Raw genomic sequence first — 20,943 nt, 5'->3', positions numbered from 1 at the left:
TAGAGATTTGTTAAGACACTTCAGCAGTTCTGTGGTGTGCTCCTCCCAGTTGAATTTATTATCAAGCTGTAATCCCAAGAATTTAACACTGTCCACTTCTTCTATCTGCTTGTCATCATATGTTAGGCATATACTCGTGGGACACCCCTTACAAGTTCTGAACTGCATGTAGTGTGTTTTTTCAAAGTTTAGTGACAAAGAATTGGCTAGGAACCAGTGATTAATGTCCACAAATATTTTATTAGCTGACCTTTCTAAGACTACACTTCATTTGCTATTTATTGCAATGTTTGTATCATCGGCAACAGAGACAAACTTGGCTTCTGGTAATGTTACTGATGAAAGGTCATTGATATAAACAAGAAAAAGTAAAGGCCCTAAAATGGAACCTTGTTGGACCCCACATGTAATTAGTTCCCAATTGGATGATGCCTGATAGCTTGATACATGTCTCTTTCCTAATAACAGCCTGTGTTTCCTCCCAGAGATATAAGATTTGAACAATTTTGCAGCATTTCCTGTTACACTATAATATTCCAATTTACTTAAAAGAATGGATTCACAGTTAACATCAAACATCAATTTTCTAATGTCAGGTATGACAAAGATGCCTTCTTTTAGTGTAGCTTCTGAAAGTGTGGAAACTTTTGGCAGAGATACTTAAAACATTGTCTCGCTTTAGTCAAAGCCTTTAGAAACTGTTTCATTGGGCCTAACTTTATATGTAGAGGTGGTAGGAGTACAGTTTTTGGATCTACAAGGTTTGTGAGTAGAATGTTCTTCTCACCAGGTTTTAAACACTCCCTCAGAGGCCAGTTCTTTCTGCACGAGTGTTGATCCATAACACTACTGTCCCATTCACACAAGAAACACAGAACTTTGGTAAAGCCGCATTGCTGACCAAGGAGCATGCATGTTACTTTTAGATCGCCACATATCATCCAACCAAGAGCAGAATAGCCTATTTTATTTAGCAATATTTCTAGGTTTTCATAGCTTTCATTCATATGTACAGAATGTCCAACAGGTATAGATTACCATTGTGTAATAAAACAGGTTTAAACTAGTTTTTGATGAATCAATAAACAGCCCCAATCTTCCTTTTTGTATTCAATACTAAACTCATTTGTCAGACCGGGAATGTCAGAGCAGTACACTAAATCACCTTCTTGTAGAAAAAACTTGGAAAATTTCTGCTGTCTCTTTCAATACATGTATATGCTGGTTACAGCTGCCATTTCTTTTAATCTAGAGTCAAGCAATTAAGCTTTTTGTTAAGCCCAAATCCCTAACCAAATCGTTAAGCTCAGTCTTAGTAAACAATTTGGGCTCTAGACTTTCTTTATTACAATGGAATTCATCATCATCTGATTCTTCTAAATCAGATTGTACATCAGAAAATACTTCTGTTGGAATAGAATTTAAATCATCTGTTGGTTCAGGAACCAGAAAATCTACACCATGCCCTACTGGTTGGATGGCGGACGGAAGGATAGGGTAGGGTAGGTTATTACCCTCTTGTTTTTCGAATTATGACCAATAATATCAACACTAAAAGTAGCAGTCATCAGAATGATTTCTTGGCTCCCTCCATATCATAGGAACAGCAAATCTAAAGGTTTTTTTCTCCTTTTTGGACCATTTTCTCAGATCTTCAACATACACATAACACCTTATGTGGCGCCCAAGATTTATTTTGATCACCAAGTTTAGATCCAAAGTATGATAGATAAACCTTTTTCACAAAGTCTGTAATGTTTCTTTGGTGTTTTTAAATCACAAATTCACCACAAATATAACAAAACTTGTCAGCAGAGTTTTTACAGTCATGGTTAGACATTGTACTGAGCACATGTACAGGAAACAGGAAAGTGAAGTTAGTTTGACAGTAAACATAACACCCTCTGTTGAGATAAAAATAAAATAAACCTTTTTCGCCAGCAAATGTTTTTCAGCAGTGCTACCAACATCATCTACATTCATTACACCTCCTTTTTAAAGTATTTTAACAATATAAAAGCTGTTAAATTCTTTAAAGATTGCTTAATTTAACTATAAAATGTGAATAAATGGTGGGTGATACAGTTTTTTGGTTTGCGACATGGCTGACACGGGTGTGATGTTCAAACTGGGAGGCAGCGGTACCTGACCTTGCTGATGTGAGGTTATGAAAAACATGTTCTTGGAATGCAGGCCATTGTTGTTCATTAGTAATGGCATTGTGGGAGGCGTCCGTATGGTTCAGGTCATTAATATGAGTGTCATAGCACTCATAATCACTAGCACTGGAACACATGATGTTTTGTCCTGTGTGAAGCTTGAAGGCTCTTAGATTAATGTTCATTACAGATGCAGGTGGCCATAATTTATTGTGATTCTCTGCAGCACTTTTGTCTGAAGTACCAGCAATAGATTCACTTGATATCAAATCCGAAATATTTATCATGAAGTCACTCAGTAATTTGACACTGATTGTAGCATAATTCACTACTTGGCATTGGCAGTGAAGCAAGGTTGATCCAAAGATATCATGAACAATGAAGGCATTGTTGCTATGTCATTCAGAACTCTAGTATCATCCAAGCTGTGGCAGATAATTAGCAATTTTACACAGGGAATGTTCATATGCACAGGGAATGTTCATGGAATTCACAAGCACAAGTTGAGAGATATTGTTGACATTGCCGAAGAAACAGTGAGGTTGTACCATTTATAATGGCAGCATTCTTGATGGTGCAACCAACGTGGCAGATTTTCTACTTAACAGCAGAATTGCGGCATGGCACAGAAATTCAGGCTCGCCACGGTGGAAGATGGGGTATCATAGGTGTGATAGCAGGATAGTGACACACCATAGAGATACAATTTCCAGATTGTTTATTGCTAGGCACAGTATACGTAACCTGTGTAAACATTATAAGCATGTAGAGCATACTAACTCTCCTTGCCTCTTACGGCAGCGATCTTTCTTTCTTCCAGTCAGAAATGTTACACTGTCACAATACTAATTTGAGGGTACAACTACTATTTGGGGTCAGTCTACTTTTCAGAAAAAAAGTATTATTATGCTGTTATTGTTAGTTTGTTACTTATGCACCCTTATTGCAGTAGTAGGCTATCAACTCTCGAGTCTGACACTCAACTGTTCTCCCTTAAAATTAGGGAAATAGCAGCAAGGGACACCAAAAGACACCAATGAATTGGAGGCCTCATTCAAAATGGTGAATAGACTATTCCAGCAGCCACTGTGGGAATGGGATTCAACCAACTGCATATTGTGGCGTGTGTTGGATAAATGATGCCTGTCATCTGCACTCTGAGGTCATACTTGGGTCATTAGAGAGACGGGCAGAAAAGGTTGAGAAGACCCACCTTGTGCATGGAGTTTCAATGAAGCTAACAATTTGCTGCATTGTCCTCATTGGTTTTGAGTTGAATGGAATGACTGAACCAGAGACTTTGAAGATTCTGTGAAAAGCTAGGCTGAGTCTTTTTATCTTGTGCCATAGGTTTGAAAACTGTAGGGTCCCTCTATATGAGTCAGGTGTGCACTACACATTGGAGGCTGCTACTCAGGTAGCTGACTGTGCGTGGGTTTACACAAGGGTTTCTTAGATTAGGCAACTCTCACCAATCCATATAATGAAAGCTGTAGGAAACCCAAAGCATCAGTGTAAGAGCAAAAGAAATGCCTCCCATAGATAAGATATTAAAATCCTGATGGTAAACTGCCAAAGCATTTGCAACAAAGTGCCAGAGTTTGAAGTGCTCATGAAAAGCAGTCAAGCTCACATAATACTAGGTACAGAAAGCTTATCGAAACCTAAAATTGATAGCAGTGAGGTTTTTGGGGAAAATTCAAGTGTATATCAAAAGGATAGGCAAATGGGAAATGGAGGTGGTGTATTTGGTGCAGTAGACAAGAAACTCAAATCCACCGAGATAGAAACTGAAGCTGCATGTGAGATTGTTTGGGGAAGATTCAGTATCAGGGGTGGGCATAAAACGATAACTGAATCCTTGTATCACACATCAGTGGAGACTTTAATCATCCAACAATTAATTAGGAAAATTACCGTTCTGTTAGTGGAGAGCATGATAAGACATCCTGTAGGAAAAGACAGATTGCTACATACCATAAAGAAAAGACAGATTGCTACATACCATAAAGAAGACACAAGTTGCAGACACCTACATAAAACTTTCAGCCTTCATCAATAAAAGAGAGACACAAACCATTCACTCATACAAGCAAGCACACCTCACGCATACATGACCCTTAACTTCGGCACCTTGGGCCAGAATGCAACACTATCATGTGATATGGAAGCAGCAATCTGGAGAGGACAGGGAAGGGGGTGGGATAGTAGTGGGGAGAGAGATGAATGCTGTCTGGTGGAGTGTGCAGGGACTAGATTGCCAGCAGGTGCAGCATCAGGAGGTTGTGGGCAGGGAGGTGGGGAATAAAGGAGCAAAAGTGGAGAGGAGCGTGGAAAGATGGGCGGATGTGGTAGCAGAGGGCTACAAATAAACAAGTTGGGAGATGAGAATGGGAAGGAGATGGCTGGACAGAGGGGATGGGAGCCGGTTGTGTGGAGGGTGTGGGTACAGTATGTTACTGTAGGCTGAGGCTGGGATGATTACAGGAGTGGAGAACATATTGTAACGATAACTCCCATCTGCACAGTTCAGAAAAGCTAGTGGTGGATGGTGGGATCCAGATGACTAGCGTAGTGAAGCAGCCATTGGAATTAAATGTGTTATGTTCATCAGCATGTTGTGCCACAGTGTGATCCACTTTGCTCTTGGCCACAGTTTGGCAGTGGCTGGTCATCTTGGTGAGCAGCTGTTTGGTAGACATACCAATATTAAAAGCTGTGTAATGATTGCAGCAGAGCTGGTAAATGACATGGCTGCTTTCACAGGTGGCCCGGCCCCTGATGGGCTACGATAAACCTGTGACAGGACTGTAATAGGAAGTGCTGGGTGGTCGGATTGGGCAGGTTTTGCAACTACATCTGCCACTGGGATATGATTCTTGTGGCAAGGGTTGGGATTGGGAGTGGTGTAGGGATGGATGAGGATGATGTGGAGGTTGGGTGGGTGATGGAACACCACTTTAAGCGGGGTGGGAAGTATCTCAGGTAGGATGTCCCTCATTTCAGGGTGTGATGATAGGTAATCAACCCCTGGCAAAAGATGTGGTTCAGTTGTTCCAGCCCAGGGTGGTACTGAGTAATGAAGGGGACACTCCTTTTTGGCTGGTGTTTGGGGGTGGTGGGAGAACTGAGGGTGTGAGGGTAAAATGGTTTGGGAGATTTGTTTGCAGACTAGGTCTGGGGAATAGTGCCTGTCTATGAAGGCCTTGGTGAGACCTGTAGCATACTGAGGAAGAGAGTTTTTGTCACTGCAGATATGCCATTCAGTATGTTAAGTATCTTTTAATTGTGCCTGTCTGCAAGTTAACGTGTCTTCTTCACAGAAAGTAGCAATCTTTCTTTTCCTACATGTTGGTATTAATACCTGGAGTTTCCATTATTTGATAAGACATCTTGTGGAACATTACTAATTACCTTCTCTCAAAACTACCTAGAACAGATAATTAGGAACCCCACTCATGATGGAAATACATTGGATGTGATGGCAACAAATAACCTGATCTCTTTGATGATGTCCACATCGCAACTAGTATCAGTGACCGTGATGTGGTTGAGGTAGCAATGGTTACCAAAGTACAAAGGACAACTAAAAGAAGCCGATATATATATATATATATCTAAAAATAAAGATGATGTGACTTACCAAATGAAAGTGCTGGCAGGTCGACAGACACACAAACGAACACAAACATACACACAAAATTCAAGCTTTCGCAACCAACGGTTGCCTCGTCAGGAAAGAGGGAAGGAGAAGGAAAGACAAAAGGATATGGGTTTTAAGGGAGAGGGTAAGGAGTCATTCCAATCCCGGGAGCGGAAAGACTTACCTTAGGGGGAAAAAAGGACAGGTATACACTCGCACACACACACATATCCATCCACACATACACAGACACAAGCAGCTTGTGTCTGTGTATGTGTGGATGGATATGTGTGTGTGTGCGAGTGTATACCTGTCCTTTTTTCCCCCTAAGGTAAGTCTTTCCGCTCCCGGGATTGGAATGACTCCTTACCCTCTCCCTTAAAACCCATATCCTTTTGTCTTTCCTTCTCCTTCCCTCTTTCCTGACGAGGCAACCGTTGGTTGCGAAAGCTTGAATTTTGTGTGTATGTTTGTGTTCGTTTGTGTGTCTGTCGACCTGCCAGCACTTTCATTTGGTAAGTCACATCATCTTTATTTTTAGATATATTTTTCCTTCGTGGAATGTTTCCTTCTATTATAACTATATATATATATATATATATATATATATATAATAGAGGGAAACATTCCACGTGGGAAAAATATATTTAAAAAGAAAGATGATGAGACTTACCCAACAAAAGCGCTGGCAGGTCGATAGACACACAAATAAACACAAACATACACACAAAACTCTTGCTTTCGCAACCAACGGTTGCCTCGTCAGGAAAGAGGGAAGGAGAAGGAAAGACAAAAGGATTGGGTTTTAAGGGAGAGGGTAAGGAGTCATTCCAATCCCGGGAGCGGAAAGACTTACCTTAGGGGGAAAAAAGGACAGGTTTACACTCGCACACACACACATATCCATCCACACATACACAGACACAAGCAGACATTTGTAAAGGCAAAGAGTTTAGCCCCAAACTCTTTGCCTTTACAAATGTCTGCTTGTGTCTGTGTATGTGTGGATGGATATGTGTGTGTGTGCGAGTGTAAACCTGTCCTTTTTTCCCCCTAAGGTAAGTCTTTCCGCTCCCGGGATTGGAATGACTCCTTACCCTCTCCCTTAAAACCCAATCCTTTTGTCTTTCCTTCTCCTTCCCTCTTTCCTGACGAGGCAACCGTTGGTTGCGAAAGCAAGAGTTTTGTGTGTATGTTTGTGTTTATTTGTGTGTCTATCGACCTGCCAGCGCTTTTGTTGGGTAAGTCTATATATATATATATATATATATATGATATGGTTATAATAGAAGGAAACATTCCACGAAGGAAAAATATACCTAAAAACAAAGATGATGTGACTTACCAAATGAAAGTGCTGGCAGGTCGACAGACACACAAACGAACACAAACATACACACAAAATTCAAGCTTTCGCAACAAACTGTTGCCTCATCAGGAAAGAGGGAAGGAGAGGGAAAGACGAATACCAAACAATATATATATATATATATATATATATATATATATATATATATATATATATATATATATATATATATATATATATATATATATATATATATATATTCAGCAAACTATATAAAAAATCAGTAGTGTCATATCTCAATGTGGAACTTGAAACTTCCAGCACAGGGCAGGAGCACGTAGAGGAACTATGGCTCAAGTTTAAAGGAATAGTTAACCATGCACTGGATAGAAATGTACCCAGAACAACACTTAATAATGGGAGGGATGCTCCATGGAATACAGTTATTGCAAAGAAAATTCTAAAGAAACAGAGACTATTGCAAAATAGGTGTAAAAACCAAGTGCAGGATTACAGATAGAGAGATGCTCAATGAAAGGTGTTTGGCTGTCAAAGTTAGTTTCCAGTTTCTAGTGAATGAGACAGGAACTAGAACAGAGGGTAGCAAATCAAAAGCTACAATGCTTAATTCTGTTTTCAAATGTTCCTTTAACAATGAAAAACACAGGAGAATTGCCTCAATTTAATCCTCACAGCACTGAGAAGATCAATGAAATAAGAGGTCAGAGGTGTTGAGAAACAGCAGAAATCATTAAAATTGAACAAATCTCCAGAACCTGATGGAATCCCTGTCAGTTTGTATACTGAATTTTAAGCTGAGTTAGCCCCTCTTCTAAATTAATCTATCATAGATCCCTTGAACAAAAAACTGGGCCCAAGTCTTGGAAAAAAGCACAGATCACACCTACCTATAAGAAGATTTTTGTAATTTTGACTGGTAAGAACTGATAGTCTAACAAAAACAGATTTCTGTGGTCTGGGAGCTAACAAGTGAATTAAAATACATTCCCCAAATTACAGAAGGCTAAAATATGTTATTAGTTTCAGTTTTCTGATTTTATTTTATTTCAAAGTTTTTTTACCAATCAAGCAGTAATCACCTTGCACAACAATGAAGTTATTTTTGTTGTTTTGCTAAATATATGTGGCTTTTATTAATCTTTTCCACAGATGCAGTCAATTTATAAGAAATGAAGTGTTTCATTCCACACTGTTGGCTAGTTTCAACTGTTCACTGGATTTCAAGTGCTCATTTCATCTTCTGGCACATATAGCCTATATCATAATAAAGAACCAAACATGAGACAGTACAGTACTGGTGCTCCAAGAAAATTTGCATCCTGAAAAGAGGCCTACTTCATTGTGGATCTGCACATATGCATGTGCCCTTTAAATCAAATTACATGTTTTAGTTTGGTTTACGAAATTACTATGTTCTTGGAGTATCCTCTGATGTCTTATTTCTTTTATGATGTCATGTAAGATCTCTTAATGTTACATGTCTACGAACATACGGGCTTCCTATCTCATCATAGCTGCCGACGCGCAGTACCGCGTGTTTTCTGGTGCTCTCTGGCAACTGTTGAAACAAACCCATGTCTAAGAGGTTGCGGGAAAATATTGCGAATGGTTCTTTGAAAAGCATTACTTTCAAAGGAAATTTCCTTTTACACAAGATGAATTACGTTAGTGTGAGAATGTGCAATGAATTTCTTAAATCACAGGGCATTTGACTCTCATTTAAAACTGAACACTTTGAGGACCAGCCACCTACAATAATTTTGAGCCCAGAAGACCAGGCATTAATACCATTGTTTAAAATTGTATTAGTACAGCTGTGTGACGTATGTTAAAGTGTAACACACGTGAAAATGACCAATATTGTATAGGAAAGCTCAGCTTTTCTTGTAGTTTATTAATCTTCAAGACCAATATTATATGTGAAAGCTTAGCTTTTCTTGTTGCTACACTATGTATATTAATTTAAACTATTAACTTTTCCTATTTATATGTTCATGCTACTTAACAGTGATGTTTCTATTGGCTGACTACATCACGTGTCCTGTGCTCCTATACCTGCTGTCATTACGAGATCATATGACATGAGCTATGATTAGCTTACAAAAGTGCATCGTAGTCTCTAATTCAATGCTTCAGAAAATAATGTGCTGTGTTTGGTGGAATTCGAATTTATACTTTCGTGATATGAAAATATAGAGCATATACGTTGCAGCGCATCGAAAATCTTTCCAAAATGTGTTTTTCTTCCCCTTGTCGAGTATCGTTTTCGAAAGTGTCGAGAAGCTCTACGCTGGTGTGTAAAATCTCTACCATTCAAAGAACTGATATTTTTATAGCTCCGGAGGAAAGTATACTGTTGCTTATCGTGGAAAAAGTGTATTTTCACCTTGGAAGAAGTGTACTTTCATGTGGTAAAAAGTGCTTGTTTTAACTGGGAGATCCGGGAAAAATCTGAGTTTTTTTTTTTTTTTTTTTTTTTCCCCCAGTCCACATGTACACCCTGTATCTTGGATGGAGAGTCACTGTCAGATGTAGAAGTAACTTTGGGTGTGCTCCAGGGAAGTGTGTTGGGACTCTTGCTGTTCATGTTGTATATTAATGACCTTGCCAACAATGTTAATGGCATTAATGGCAACCTCAGACTTTTTGCAGACAATGGAGTTATCTTCAATGAACTACAGCCCAAAAGAAGCTGCATACATTTCAGTCAGATGTTAGAAAGATTTCAAAGTGGTACAAAGATTGGCAGCTGGCTTTAAATGTTGAGAAATGTAAAACTGCACTCTTCACAAAATGATAAAAACGTAGTACCTTATGACTGTAATATCAATGAGTAACAGTTGGAATTAGCCAACTCATACAAATACCATTTTTTGTCTGATCGGTTGAGAGTGTACAGAGACCCTCTGAACTGGGAAACTCTTTAAGACAGATATAAACTGTCGCGAGAAAGTCTGTTAAGAAAGTTTCAAGAACTGGCTTTAAATGACTGATGCATTAGGACATACCCTCTGCCATGGACCTGACAGTGGTCTGCAGTGTATAGATGTAGATATCGATGTAGAACGTCACAGTAATATTTTGCAGAAATGCCTCTGAAAATTTCTTTGCACATGTTTGTGCAAACTCTTCACATGGTAGTTGCTGTCTAGCATCTATTTCAGTGTTTCAGACTGAAGTTAAGAAGGTGACATGAAATATTATGTCTCATCATCATAATCAGCAGCAGCAGTAATACACAAAATTTATAATACTATAATAAAATTCATTATTAAAAAAGCCATGCAATATTTTTTTGCAGTCTTTGATCCTTCCCTAACTGAACATAAAACTCAGCGCATTTCTCATTTTTTCTTTCCAGGCATGATTTTGAAAGTGAAGCACATATTTTAGCACGGCTTAAAGATCGTAACATTGTGCAACTACTAGGTGCCAGTCTCACCACTGAGCCACCATGTCTTGTATTTGAGTACTCTTCCTGTGGAGACCTGAATCAATTTCTACAGGAGCATGTTGCTGACACATCACTGCCTCGTACCACCAAGACATTGAGGTAAGATAAGGGCATGCAGATAATTTTTATGTAACCATAAAAGGAAACTTTAATTTTTAAGTAAATGTTGCTAAAAGGAAATATCTTGAATCCATATACGTAATTCACTTTTGCAGTTTTTGTAACAGATTATGGACCAGCTATCTAGTGTTAAAATGACTTAGATAAACTACAGTGATCTATAGAGTAAATAAGCTGCAGTGTATTGGAAAATATTTGCAACACAAGTAGGGGTCACAAACTTTCAGAGGGAGGAATAGCTTGGAGTATTCCTCATTCATACTGTCTTTCTTACATGGTTCCTCTGTCATTTTTATGCTTTCAGAAATATGTAGAAATTTCAAACATAATAATGAATAGATAGTCACATGAATCCCTGTCACTTTTATACTTATTTGTATGTTCTGTTTCTTTCATCAACAAATAATTTAATATAACACACCTAATATTTTCTGTATCACTTGTAGACCTATATCCTCATGCATATGCAGTGTGGTTATTAATGCAGTTAAGATAATGTACATCTTTTTAACTCTGAAAATCTAGACACAATACAGCAGAAAACATGAGTGTTACAGTGTGTGAGAAAACTGGTATCAGACTGTCCAAAGAAAGTCATCCTCAGACAAAAAACACTTTTCACTTATCAGTAGTCATCCCAGGCCCACATGCTCCCTCTCCCCACATACCGGTAAGTGCGGAGCATGGCGGAGAGGTTATCCGGAGGCCCTATGGAGGTGCATAGGAGACTGGCTGCAGCAAGATGTAGTAATCCTCATGCCAGAGGTGCAGTTGAATATGGGTCCGGCTCTGGAGATGGGAGGCACATCAGCTTGTCTCAGATCACAGGGAGCACTGTCATCATTTTTGTGCACTGAGGGGAGGCCTGAGAGAGCATCATCTTGGGGCAATGTGGGAGACAGTGCCTTGGGGAAGTGTCCCAGGGTCCAAGCATGTGCAATGATACTGTTCAAGGTTTGGCATTGACCAAGATGCCACTTGCGAGCAATCTACGTGGCCTCGTAAGGGGTTCAAGAGCCACATGTACGAAATCATCCCATAACATGCCCAAGTTCTTATTAAGGAACATGTGTGGAGTGCTGTGATGCTTAGGTGGTGGTGTTTGAAGGTTAGAGATGTGCTCGTACATGCTCGACCAGGACGAATAGTGAGTCTTGAGAGGGAGGTGGGATGCCATCCACAAACTTTGCAGGCAGGATTAGTGACTCACTATACAGGGTTTCTGTGAGTGATGCATCCAGGCCTTCCCTGTGCTCTCCATATATGGCTAGAAGTACCCAGGGAAGTGCCTCGGGCCAGAGACTACCGTGGCACATGAGCTCAGTTTGAGTGACCAGTGCCAGCATTCGACCATGCCAATGCTCTGCGGGTGGTAGGGCATGGTGTGGAACTTCGACACACCACACAGAGCACACAGCCAGTCAAACATGTTAGACTGTCCATCGCCAGGGACGAAGGACATCCAAATCAGGAGATCCACATGTTGATGACACGCAGGCAACAGTGTCAACCATGATGTCCTCCAGTGGAACTGCCTCAACCCGTCAGGTGCCCCGGTCCATTGCAGACAGTATGTATTTGAAACCTTTGGACAGAGTGAGTGGGCCATAAGATGGATGTGGACATGCCTCAGCCTGCCCCGGGGGGAGAGGCATGCCTGCCAACCTTTCTACGTTGGCAGGGAGTGAAAACCCTTGCCCATGTGCAGTAGTTGGCAGTCATGCTTGACTCCTGGCCAGACATAACTTTTGGTTACCAATGTGTTGGTTGCTCTTATGCTCAGGTGGGCCAAGTTGTGTAAGGCATTGAAGATGTCACATCACAGTTTGGTCGAGATGACTGGTCGGACCCTACATGCTGATGTGTCGCAGGGCACAGGAGTCATCAATCAGGTCCTAAAGGTCGATAGGAGCAGTGATTATATTGATCCATGAGAGGTAGTCCACCACCATGTTCTCTACCCTGCAGATATGTTGTGCATCTGTGGAATACTGGCTTATGAGGCCAGTGTGGCAAAACCTGCATGGAGGGAGATCCTGAGATGAGTTGCGAGTGGTATCAGCAAGAAGTTTATGTCCATGTATATAGTGAAGGGACACCCTTTGATATTAGCATGGAAGTATTTGATCGAATCATAAACTGCTAAAAGATGTTGATCAAATACTGACCACTTGCACTGAGAAGTTGTCAGTTTTTTTGAGAGGAACTGGAGTGGTTCTGTCGTATCACCCATATGCTGCTGTACCACAATGTGGATAGGGACACTTGTGCTTCTGGGATGGGGTGGGCAAGGATAATGGCCTCGGAAAGTGCGGACTTCAGATTGTTGAATGCGTCAATCAGGTCATTTGTCCAAGGGAGATGTCATTTGCCGGACGTGTCCTTCCCATCAGTGCGTCAGTCAAAGGTATCTGTATGGGAGCTATGTGGGGAAGGTCTTAGTGATAAAAACTGACCATGTCTACAGAGCATCTTCTGGGAGGGACAGGCTGGAATGAGCTTGTCCCAGTCAACCATCAGACGGAAAAGTGTAACCCAGGAAAGTGATGGTGGTGCTACTAAGCTGTGACTTTTCATGTTTCATCTTGACACTGTTTGATTCCATGGCCACATGAACTTGTTCAAGGTGCTGATGATGCTTGCTGACAGATGATGATAACATGAGAGTATCATTTGAGGCCTGCATACCAAAGGAGAAAGTTAAACAACACTGAGCCACTAAAATGTCGCGTTTGTGCGGCATTTTTAACACCACATGGCATGAATAGATACTCAGAGCCCAAACAATGTAATGATAGCAATCTTAGATATGTCATGTGGGTGCTTGGAAATTTGGTGGTACGACTTATGGTGTTGAGCTCTGAAAACACTCAGGCACCATGTAGCAACTGTGTGAAGTCTTGGATGTGGAGAACAGGGTAGTTAAATAGGCTAGTTATCGATGACCGTATGAGAATTTAGAGTTCTGTAATCACCACACATAAGGAACGTACCACCTTTCTTTAACACGAGGTTTACTGGCGTGCACCAGTTGCTGCCTGAGGGCTGTAGGATACTTGTGCTGAGTGAGTCTTTGACTCTTTAGCATAGCATAGCTTGAACGTGTTGAGATGTTATGTTGAACAGAAGCCCTCTCTGTGGTATTTATTTTATGACAGTTGCCACTGGTGATGGTGCCTAAGCAGCAGATGAGGTGGGAGGGGGTGTCATGTGACATGAGCTGGGGGTCACTGGTAGCTGATAAAACACAGCATTGACAGGAGGCGGATTGTTGGCATGTGGGAGGTGGGATTGGGTTCGCCAGTGGTGCAAGTGATGTGTCAGCTGATATCGAGAGATCGCAAGCAAGGTGCCCTGTGACGGCAGGTGCTAAGTGTGATGGCACGCTAGCAGCAAGGACAATGTTGCAATTGCTATGCATGTCATGTGGAAGCAGGTGCAGTTGCTGGACCTCATGTAGTAGTGTCTGTGTAGTTGCTGTGTATGGAGCGAGTGATGTGTCAGCCCAGGTTGCAAATGTCATGGCAAGATCGTGCTCAGAAGCGCAGGTGTTGGTACAGAGGCAACAGAAATCTCCAAGTACACGTGACAGTTCATGGGAGAGCAGCTCCAAGTTTTGTGCACAGAAGGCTGCTGCCTGAGAGCGCTTTTACGAGAGATTGGAGAGTGTGATTATGATCTAAGAGCATTGCATGAGGGTTGCCAGTTGCAGTGCTAAAGGTACAGGCATTGGGTGCAGTATGTGGCAGTTGTCACAGGAGATCAAAGCACCTGTAGAATGGTGAAGTACGATGGCCTGAAGGTCAGGCAAGAGGTCATAGTGGTGGAGGAAGTCCAACCTTATGGCAGGTTCATCGATTTCTGACACATACAAAGTCCATGGAAAAAACTTATTGTGAGAAAGGCAGAGTGATAACCTGATGCAGCTGTGAATGGCGATATGTGACCTGTTTGCAACAGCAAGAGGTAACGAAGCTGTAGAGAAGCCATTGCTGTGGCTGGGGTGATGCTGACATCTGCTCCTGTGTCCACAAGGAAGTGGAGGCCAGACGTGATGTCATGCACACAGAGACAGTGAGTGTGTGCCTGAGGCAGACGCTGTATGACCTGGGCTGGAGGTGCCATGTAGCTTCGAGGCGGGACATGGAACGTAAACGTGCCTGTTGTTGGCATTTGGGTGACTGCAAGGAGGCCTGCTGTTGCGAGCAGCAGCACCAAATGTTGCTTGAAGCCAACAGTACAAATAAGTAGTGTGGGGATGCCGTGTGGATGGGCTGGGCCATTGCTGAGTGCTCGAGTGCCGGTTGGGCGTGGCTTCAGTTGAAGTTGGTGTACATTGGGTTGTTGATGCAGGCAGTGCAGGCTGGAGGGCACTAGGCAGCAGTGGCATAGCAATAGCAGACTGGCCCAGGGAGGAAAGGCTGCAGCCACTGTGTAGGGGAGAGGGTACTGTGGAGTACGCTGCCCCCACCACGGTGGTCAGTGATGATGCTCGAGGCATGTGTTCCCTGTGTTGAATAATAGTGAATGCTTGGTCAGTGAAATGGAGGTGTGACTTCAGAGGGGCCATGATATGTGAGAACAATTGCAGCTGTAGCTCGTAAGGAAGTTTGACTAGCCACAGGGTCCAGAGAGTGAAGTCGGGCATAACTTCACTGTCGAATTGGGAGCGAAGGTGCCACCAGAGCTGGGACGGCATGCACTTGCCCAATAGCTCATCGTGAATAATGTGGTGTATGGCTTCCATGGGATGATGGGAGAGGCGCTTGATGAAGTAATTTTAGCCAACATATATTTGCAGTCCTTAGTTGGTGCAAGCAGTAGATCATTGACAAGGTTGATGTAGTCATGCAGATGACTGATTAAGCAAATTAACTTCATGCTATCATCTGAGATACCATTGAAATCTAGAATATTGTCCAGTAGGGCAAACCACATTGTAGGATTATCTTTTTGCAAGGCTGGCGCTTTAAGAAACCTCAGAGGGGAAGTATTACAAATGGGCAAGGAAGCAGCTGACATGCACTGAGGCAGGGGAGCCATATCGGCCTGTGGTGTGAAATTGTGACTGAGTGATACAGGATTGTTATCAAACCGGTGACTCAACCAGCAAAAGTCTGGCCTGGCTTGTAGTTGTATGCATGTTGAAGTCCGATAATGTCCAGAACAGGTGCGATCCAAACAGATACGCTGGCAACGGGGGCATTGCAGGAAGAGCATGCACAGGCAGAGCAGGGGTGCTGTAGTCCATAACAGCAGGGCCGGGCATGTGGGCAGTAGCAGCAGCAAGCTGTGCAAGTGTGGACAAGGCAGTGGCACCATAGTCGGAGCCAGCAAGTTGGCACGCAAGGTGTGAGAGCAAAGGTGTCTGGCATGACAGGAATGACCAGTGGGTGAGAGGTGAGAAGCACAGCAAGTGTGAGAGTGGAGGCATCTGGTGTGGCATTAGTGACAGGCATCTCCGAAAATCTGTGTGGGTGGGAGGTGAGATCCACAGGGGTGCAGGTGTGTGATGCAATGGAGAGAACTGATGTTGCCACTAAAGCAGGTGGCAGAACCAACACGGAAGAGGCAAAATGTGATACCTGGTGAGCATGCAGATGGACCAACATGGCCGAGGCAACTGTCATCGCCGAGTAAGCATGTGAAAATAAAACCATGTGACAGGAGTCCATCGTGGTGGGGGGTGGGGGCACTGTGTGTGGATTATGAGAACAGTGCAGAATGAGGAGCCAAGTGGAATGAGGCAGCATGCTGAAGACTCACCAAATGGGCCATTTAGCTCCAATCTTGTCCATGGGCCAGCGATACAGAGTGGAACAGCGAGGTGACAACCTTTATAAGGATAAGGTCAATGAGCAGGCTGCTCTGCATGATGTGGTCGGCAGCAGGGGAGCCTTATTGTGCTGGGTGAAGCTTGCTTGGTGGCCTCAGAAACTGTTGAAATGAAGTCATTTAGTTCCACCTTAGCAGTGAGTGACGAGATAGATACGATAGCAGATTCACAGTCACTGTAGGCATGGAGAAGTCCGAACATGAAGGACTAATATGGTCCATGTTGCCAGTGATCAATGGGAACCAAAGCATATGAAACAAAGGTCATAAACACTCACAGTTTTTTAATGTTACTAACAGTTGTCAGGATCATCATTGTGGTTATTAACACAGTTAAGGCAACACTGGTCGCTAAAAACACATGTTTTGATGGAAATACATTTATTAGACACTAAATAACTAGACACAATACAACAGAAAATATGAGTGTTACAGCAGGAGGGAAAGCCAGGCATTGGACTGCCCCAAAGAAAGTCATTAATAGATAAAACAAACTTTTTACTTATCAATAGTTGTCACAAGAGCAAATGTAACTGTACAGCACATGATTATTGTTAATTCATACCTCTGTTATTCACTGCCATTTTCATTCTATTTGTGAATTAATCAAGAGGTTGTTTATGCCACAATACATATGCTATGATCAGTACCTTGTTCCTCTAGCTCTTTTCAGAGATACAGGATTGAGATAATATAATTATTTTACAGCCTGCCTTGGTTACTCATTGCCAAAAGACATCAAGCCTTGTTTTACAAAAGAACATTATCTTTTTGTGTAATTTCTTGCAACATTTTCCTAACACTTTTCTTCTAAGTGAACTGGCAAGTTGCATCACTAGCAGTTTATTTCTGTGTTCTTTCACTCTCTTTGTGGATATGAATAGACCAAAAACATGAAAATGTCATGCTGAAGTCTTCTGTGTGGTGTCCAAGTAGGTATGCTATCTTCTAGAATTTTCTCATTAAATTAAAGTCATCCTTTCATCATGGGTACAAATGAGTTTTTGCATTTTTAGTGCCACATAGTGGTAACTTTATGTTTTGATTTCTAGGAGAGCAACAAGAAAAAATATATTTTTGAAATAGCAGAGACTTGTGTTTATATCAGTGAAGTTTTGTTTTTATTGTGTATATTCCGAGTAGTAATGTACATAAATTGTCAGTTTGGTCTGTAGAGTGGTCCTGTGTACATAACTCTTTAAAGCCATTGAGTTGTGTGTGTTTTGTTCATAAATGAGAACTGGATGAATAACCATTGGTGAATGAATGACAAAACAAAGAGCCATGATATTCCAAAGTTTGTAAAGATTTATGTGGAGTCTGCCATGCTATCTTCAAGAGTTAAGAAATGAGTGGATTCAAATGGACACTTACTTCTCTTAAAGTGGATCCACATGGAGGATACCACAATCTTCTACCATACATGAAAATATAGAGGAAGTACACAATATGGTATTGGAGAACCAGTAAGTAAAATGAGATAGATGAAACCACAAGCATATAACAAGAAATAGTCTTGTAAATTTTAGATGTTTAATGTTGCTAATAATAAACTAAACAATCCAGTCACATTAACATGACCACCATCTATGTTTGACGTCAATGTGCAGTAACCTCTCACAAACGGTAGGTGACTGCACTAGCAATGGAGGGAATATAAAACATGTTGGGAAATGCAGCAAACAGAGCAGTTGTTACAGCAAAGCACAAATTGAATGATTTATCTGATGTCCAAAAGGGCATGATCTTTGGCTTTTAGGCCAAGGGTGGAAGCATTTCCGAAAGAGCTAAGTTTGTAAACTGCTCTTGTGCCACTGTGGTTAAAATATAACATGCATGGCAAAATGGTGCTATCCAAAACTGATGCCGAGGCAACTGTAGTGCACCATGAGCCCTAATGACAGGGGTGAATAATGGCTGTGATGTGTACGGGTGAACAGAAGTACAACAGTTCAGCAAGTGACCACCCAGATGAACCAAAGAGCTACATATTGTGTTAGTGTTTGGAGACTTAAAGAATTTGTCTTGTCACTCTTAAACAACATTGTTGGAACATTTATCATTTTTAACTGAAGAGTAGGATTTGCCAATTCACTTGATCAGGCGATACAGTGTAGTAAAACTTGTAGGTGATTGTCTTCCATCTGTAAGCTCTGTGAAAATAATCTATAATTTGTGCAAATATGTCATATACATTGCAAAAGACACTGTGTGTGTGTTTGTGTATGTGTAGAGTGCAATGTGCTGCTGCTGTTTGTTGATGTCTTCAGTCTCAAAACTGGTTTTATGCAGCTCTCCATGTTAGTGTGTACTGTGCAGGTCTCTTCTTCTTTGCGTAACTACTGCAAGTTACCACATCCTTTTCAACCTACTGTTTCTATCCAAGCAATGGTCTTCCTCAACAATTTTTTCCTCGCAAACATCCTCACATTACCAAATGTTTGTTTCTTGATGCCTGCCCTCTTATTTTGGCAAAATGTGCCTTAAACTTCTCTTCTCATTGATTTCATTCAGTACGTCTTCATTAGCTACTCAATCTACCCATTTAATATTCAAACTTTTCTGTAATACCAGGTTTCAAGAGTTTCTATCGTCTTCTTGAATGTACCATTTAGTGGTGGAATGTGCTATTGTTATTACATGTTAATCTGATGATGTATTAGTGTATAGTATGCTAGTGTGATGTTAATATGTTTCTGAAATTGTACTGGTACCTCATCTGTTCCATTGATTCTCAACCAGAGATCAAATTAACTTCCACTTCTTATACCACCCACTGATTTCTGTAGCTCTATTCTGTATTGTGGCAATTTGTGTGAGCATTAATTCTAAATGCATTACTAGATTACCTATTTCTTCCAGGTCTTCTATCACTGTATGGAACCCTTCTCCAGCAAAGAAACATTAATATGTGTCTGCTGTCTCTCTGCCCTTTCTTATGCTTTCAACTGAGATTTCCTAAATGCATTTCATATACTTCACCTTTACTTTTTATTTTCACCCTAAATGAATTAACTCTTTCTGTATGTAAAGTGAGGCTTTCCAGTGCCAATACCAAGGTAGGCAGCATACTAATGAGAAAGTCCAGATAACACACCCCGCTTAATGTTTGTGATAGCACATATGGCCCTATTGATCTTTCGCCAAGTACGCCTACCCATATGTTGATTGAGAATCGTTGTTGATGCCCTCTTTCCTGAATTTCTTGGGGATTTACATCTGCCTATACATGCTGGTCAAGTAAATTCACAACACTGTCTCTTGTGAACCCTTCCTCATCGGTAAATAATATCTTGATGTGAACAATGGATCTGCAGCATACTTCTGCAACAGCTATTGGCAGAACCACCATCTGCCATGATGATAGCGTGGCCTTAGGGCCTGAATGCACTGTAGATTATATGGGTACAGCAATTGCTCATGAAGTAACCCTCAGATAAGAGAGTGGGACATGGTGTCTGCTGCTGCTGATTGCCACACACTAGTCCTAGAGGTTTCTTCCACTGAACATAGCACAGGCTCCTCCATATCACACATGCAGACTGTGCAGGGTCTTCCACAGTCCACTGTCAGTCTTCCGAGGTGCAAGGGTACCAGTGTCCCTAAGATGCTGGAAAAATCTGTGAAACAGCTTATCAGAGGGACTCTGTGCTACAGATATTTTTCAGCATAAAGGACACAGGCTGGTAGGCTATGTCCATTTGCTAAACCATAGCAGAATATCACATCACCATTTCACTTCTTGAGTAGTAGGCTTCCATTGCTACAAGTTGTGGAAGAGAGAAAATGTAAATGTACTACACCATTTGTATATACAAACAGTAAACACATAAGTGAGTCCACATTTGGAAGATGCTAAACACCATGATACACACCCAGGGTTGACAGTGTGTATAATAAGGCACACAAACCCAACAAAAACTAACATAGCCTACAACATGACTCGGACCACAAGACTGACTGCAAACCACTTAATGGTAGGTAGAGCACTGTGAGTACATCTTAATACCCTGCCGACACATTTGATGGAGCACCAATGCAACAACTGTGCTAATATCTGCAATCAGTGTTGTGCAGCACAATCTGTAAAGTATGTTTATCTTGGAAAGTATGTGTTTCCAGACCCATGTTTATTGGACTTATTTTTCTTTTTTCAGTGAGTACTACCACCTCTCAAAGTGTTCAACACTTTTTTTTGAACACCCTGTATTTTTTTTCTGTTGTAGATATGTCAGAGTTTTTCAAGAGTTTTGTTTCTGAGTTTTTTCTACTTCTTTTTTATTATATAAGCCCTTCAGCTCCTGTGATAGCTATAGTTTTAATGTAGCATTCCTTACAGTTACTTAGATCATTACTCATAGTCTCCATTTAATTTCCACTTTGCCTACTTTCCCTTTTATCA

At 41.3% G+C, this 20,943-nt stretch overlaps 1 protein-coding gene across 3 annotated transcripts in view; it reads left to right on the top strand.

Annotated features, from left to right (window-relative positions):
* LOC126088407 (discoidin domain-containing receptor 2-like) overlaps nucleotides 1-20,943 on the top strand; it is an 883,025-nt gene that overhangs the window by 803,679 nt on the left and 58,403 nt on the right. For all 3 annotated transcript variants that reach the window (XM_049906568.1, XM_049906558.1, XM_049906550.1), the window contains exon 14: nucleotides 10,494-10,685. In XM_049906568.1, coding sequence (XP_049762525.1) covers nucleotides 10,494-10,685 — 192 coding nt within the window. The remainder of the gene's footprint in view (nucleotides 1-10,493; nucleotides 10,686-20,943) is intronic.

The sequence above is a fragment of the Schistocerca cancellata genome, chromosome 1, assembly GCF_023864275.1.
Source record: "Schistocerca cancellata isolate TAMUIC-IGC-003103 chromosome 1, iqSchCanc2.1, whole genome shotgun sequence".
NCBI classification, from domain to species: domain Eukaryota; kingdom Metazoa; phylum Arthropoda; class Insecta; order Orthoptera; family Acrididae; genus Schistocerca; species Schistocerca cancellata.
Note: the sequence above shows the minus strand (reverse complement) of the source record. Positions and strands in the feature narration are given on the sequence as shown.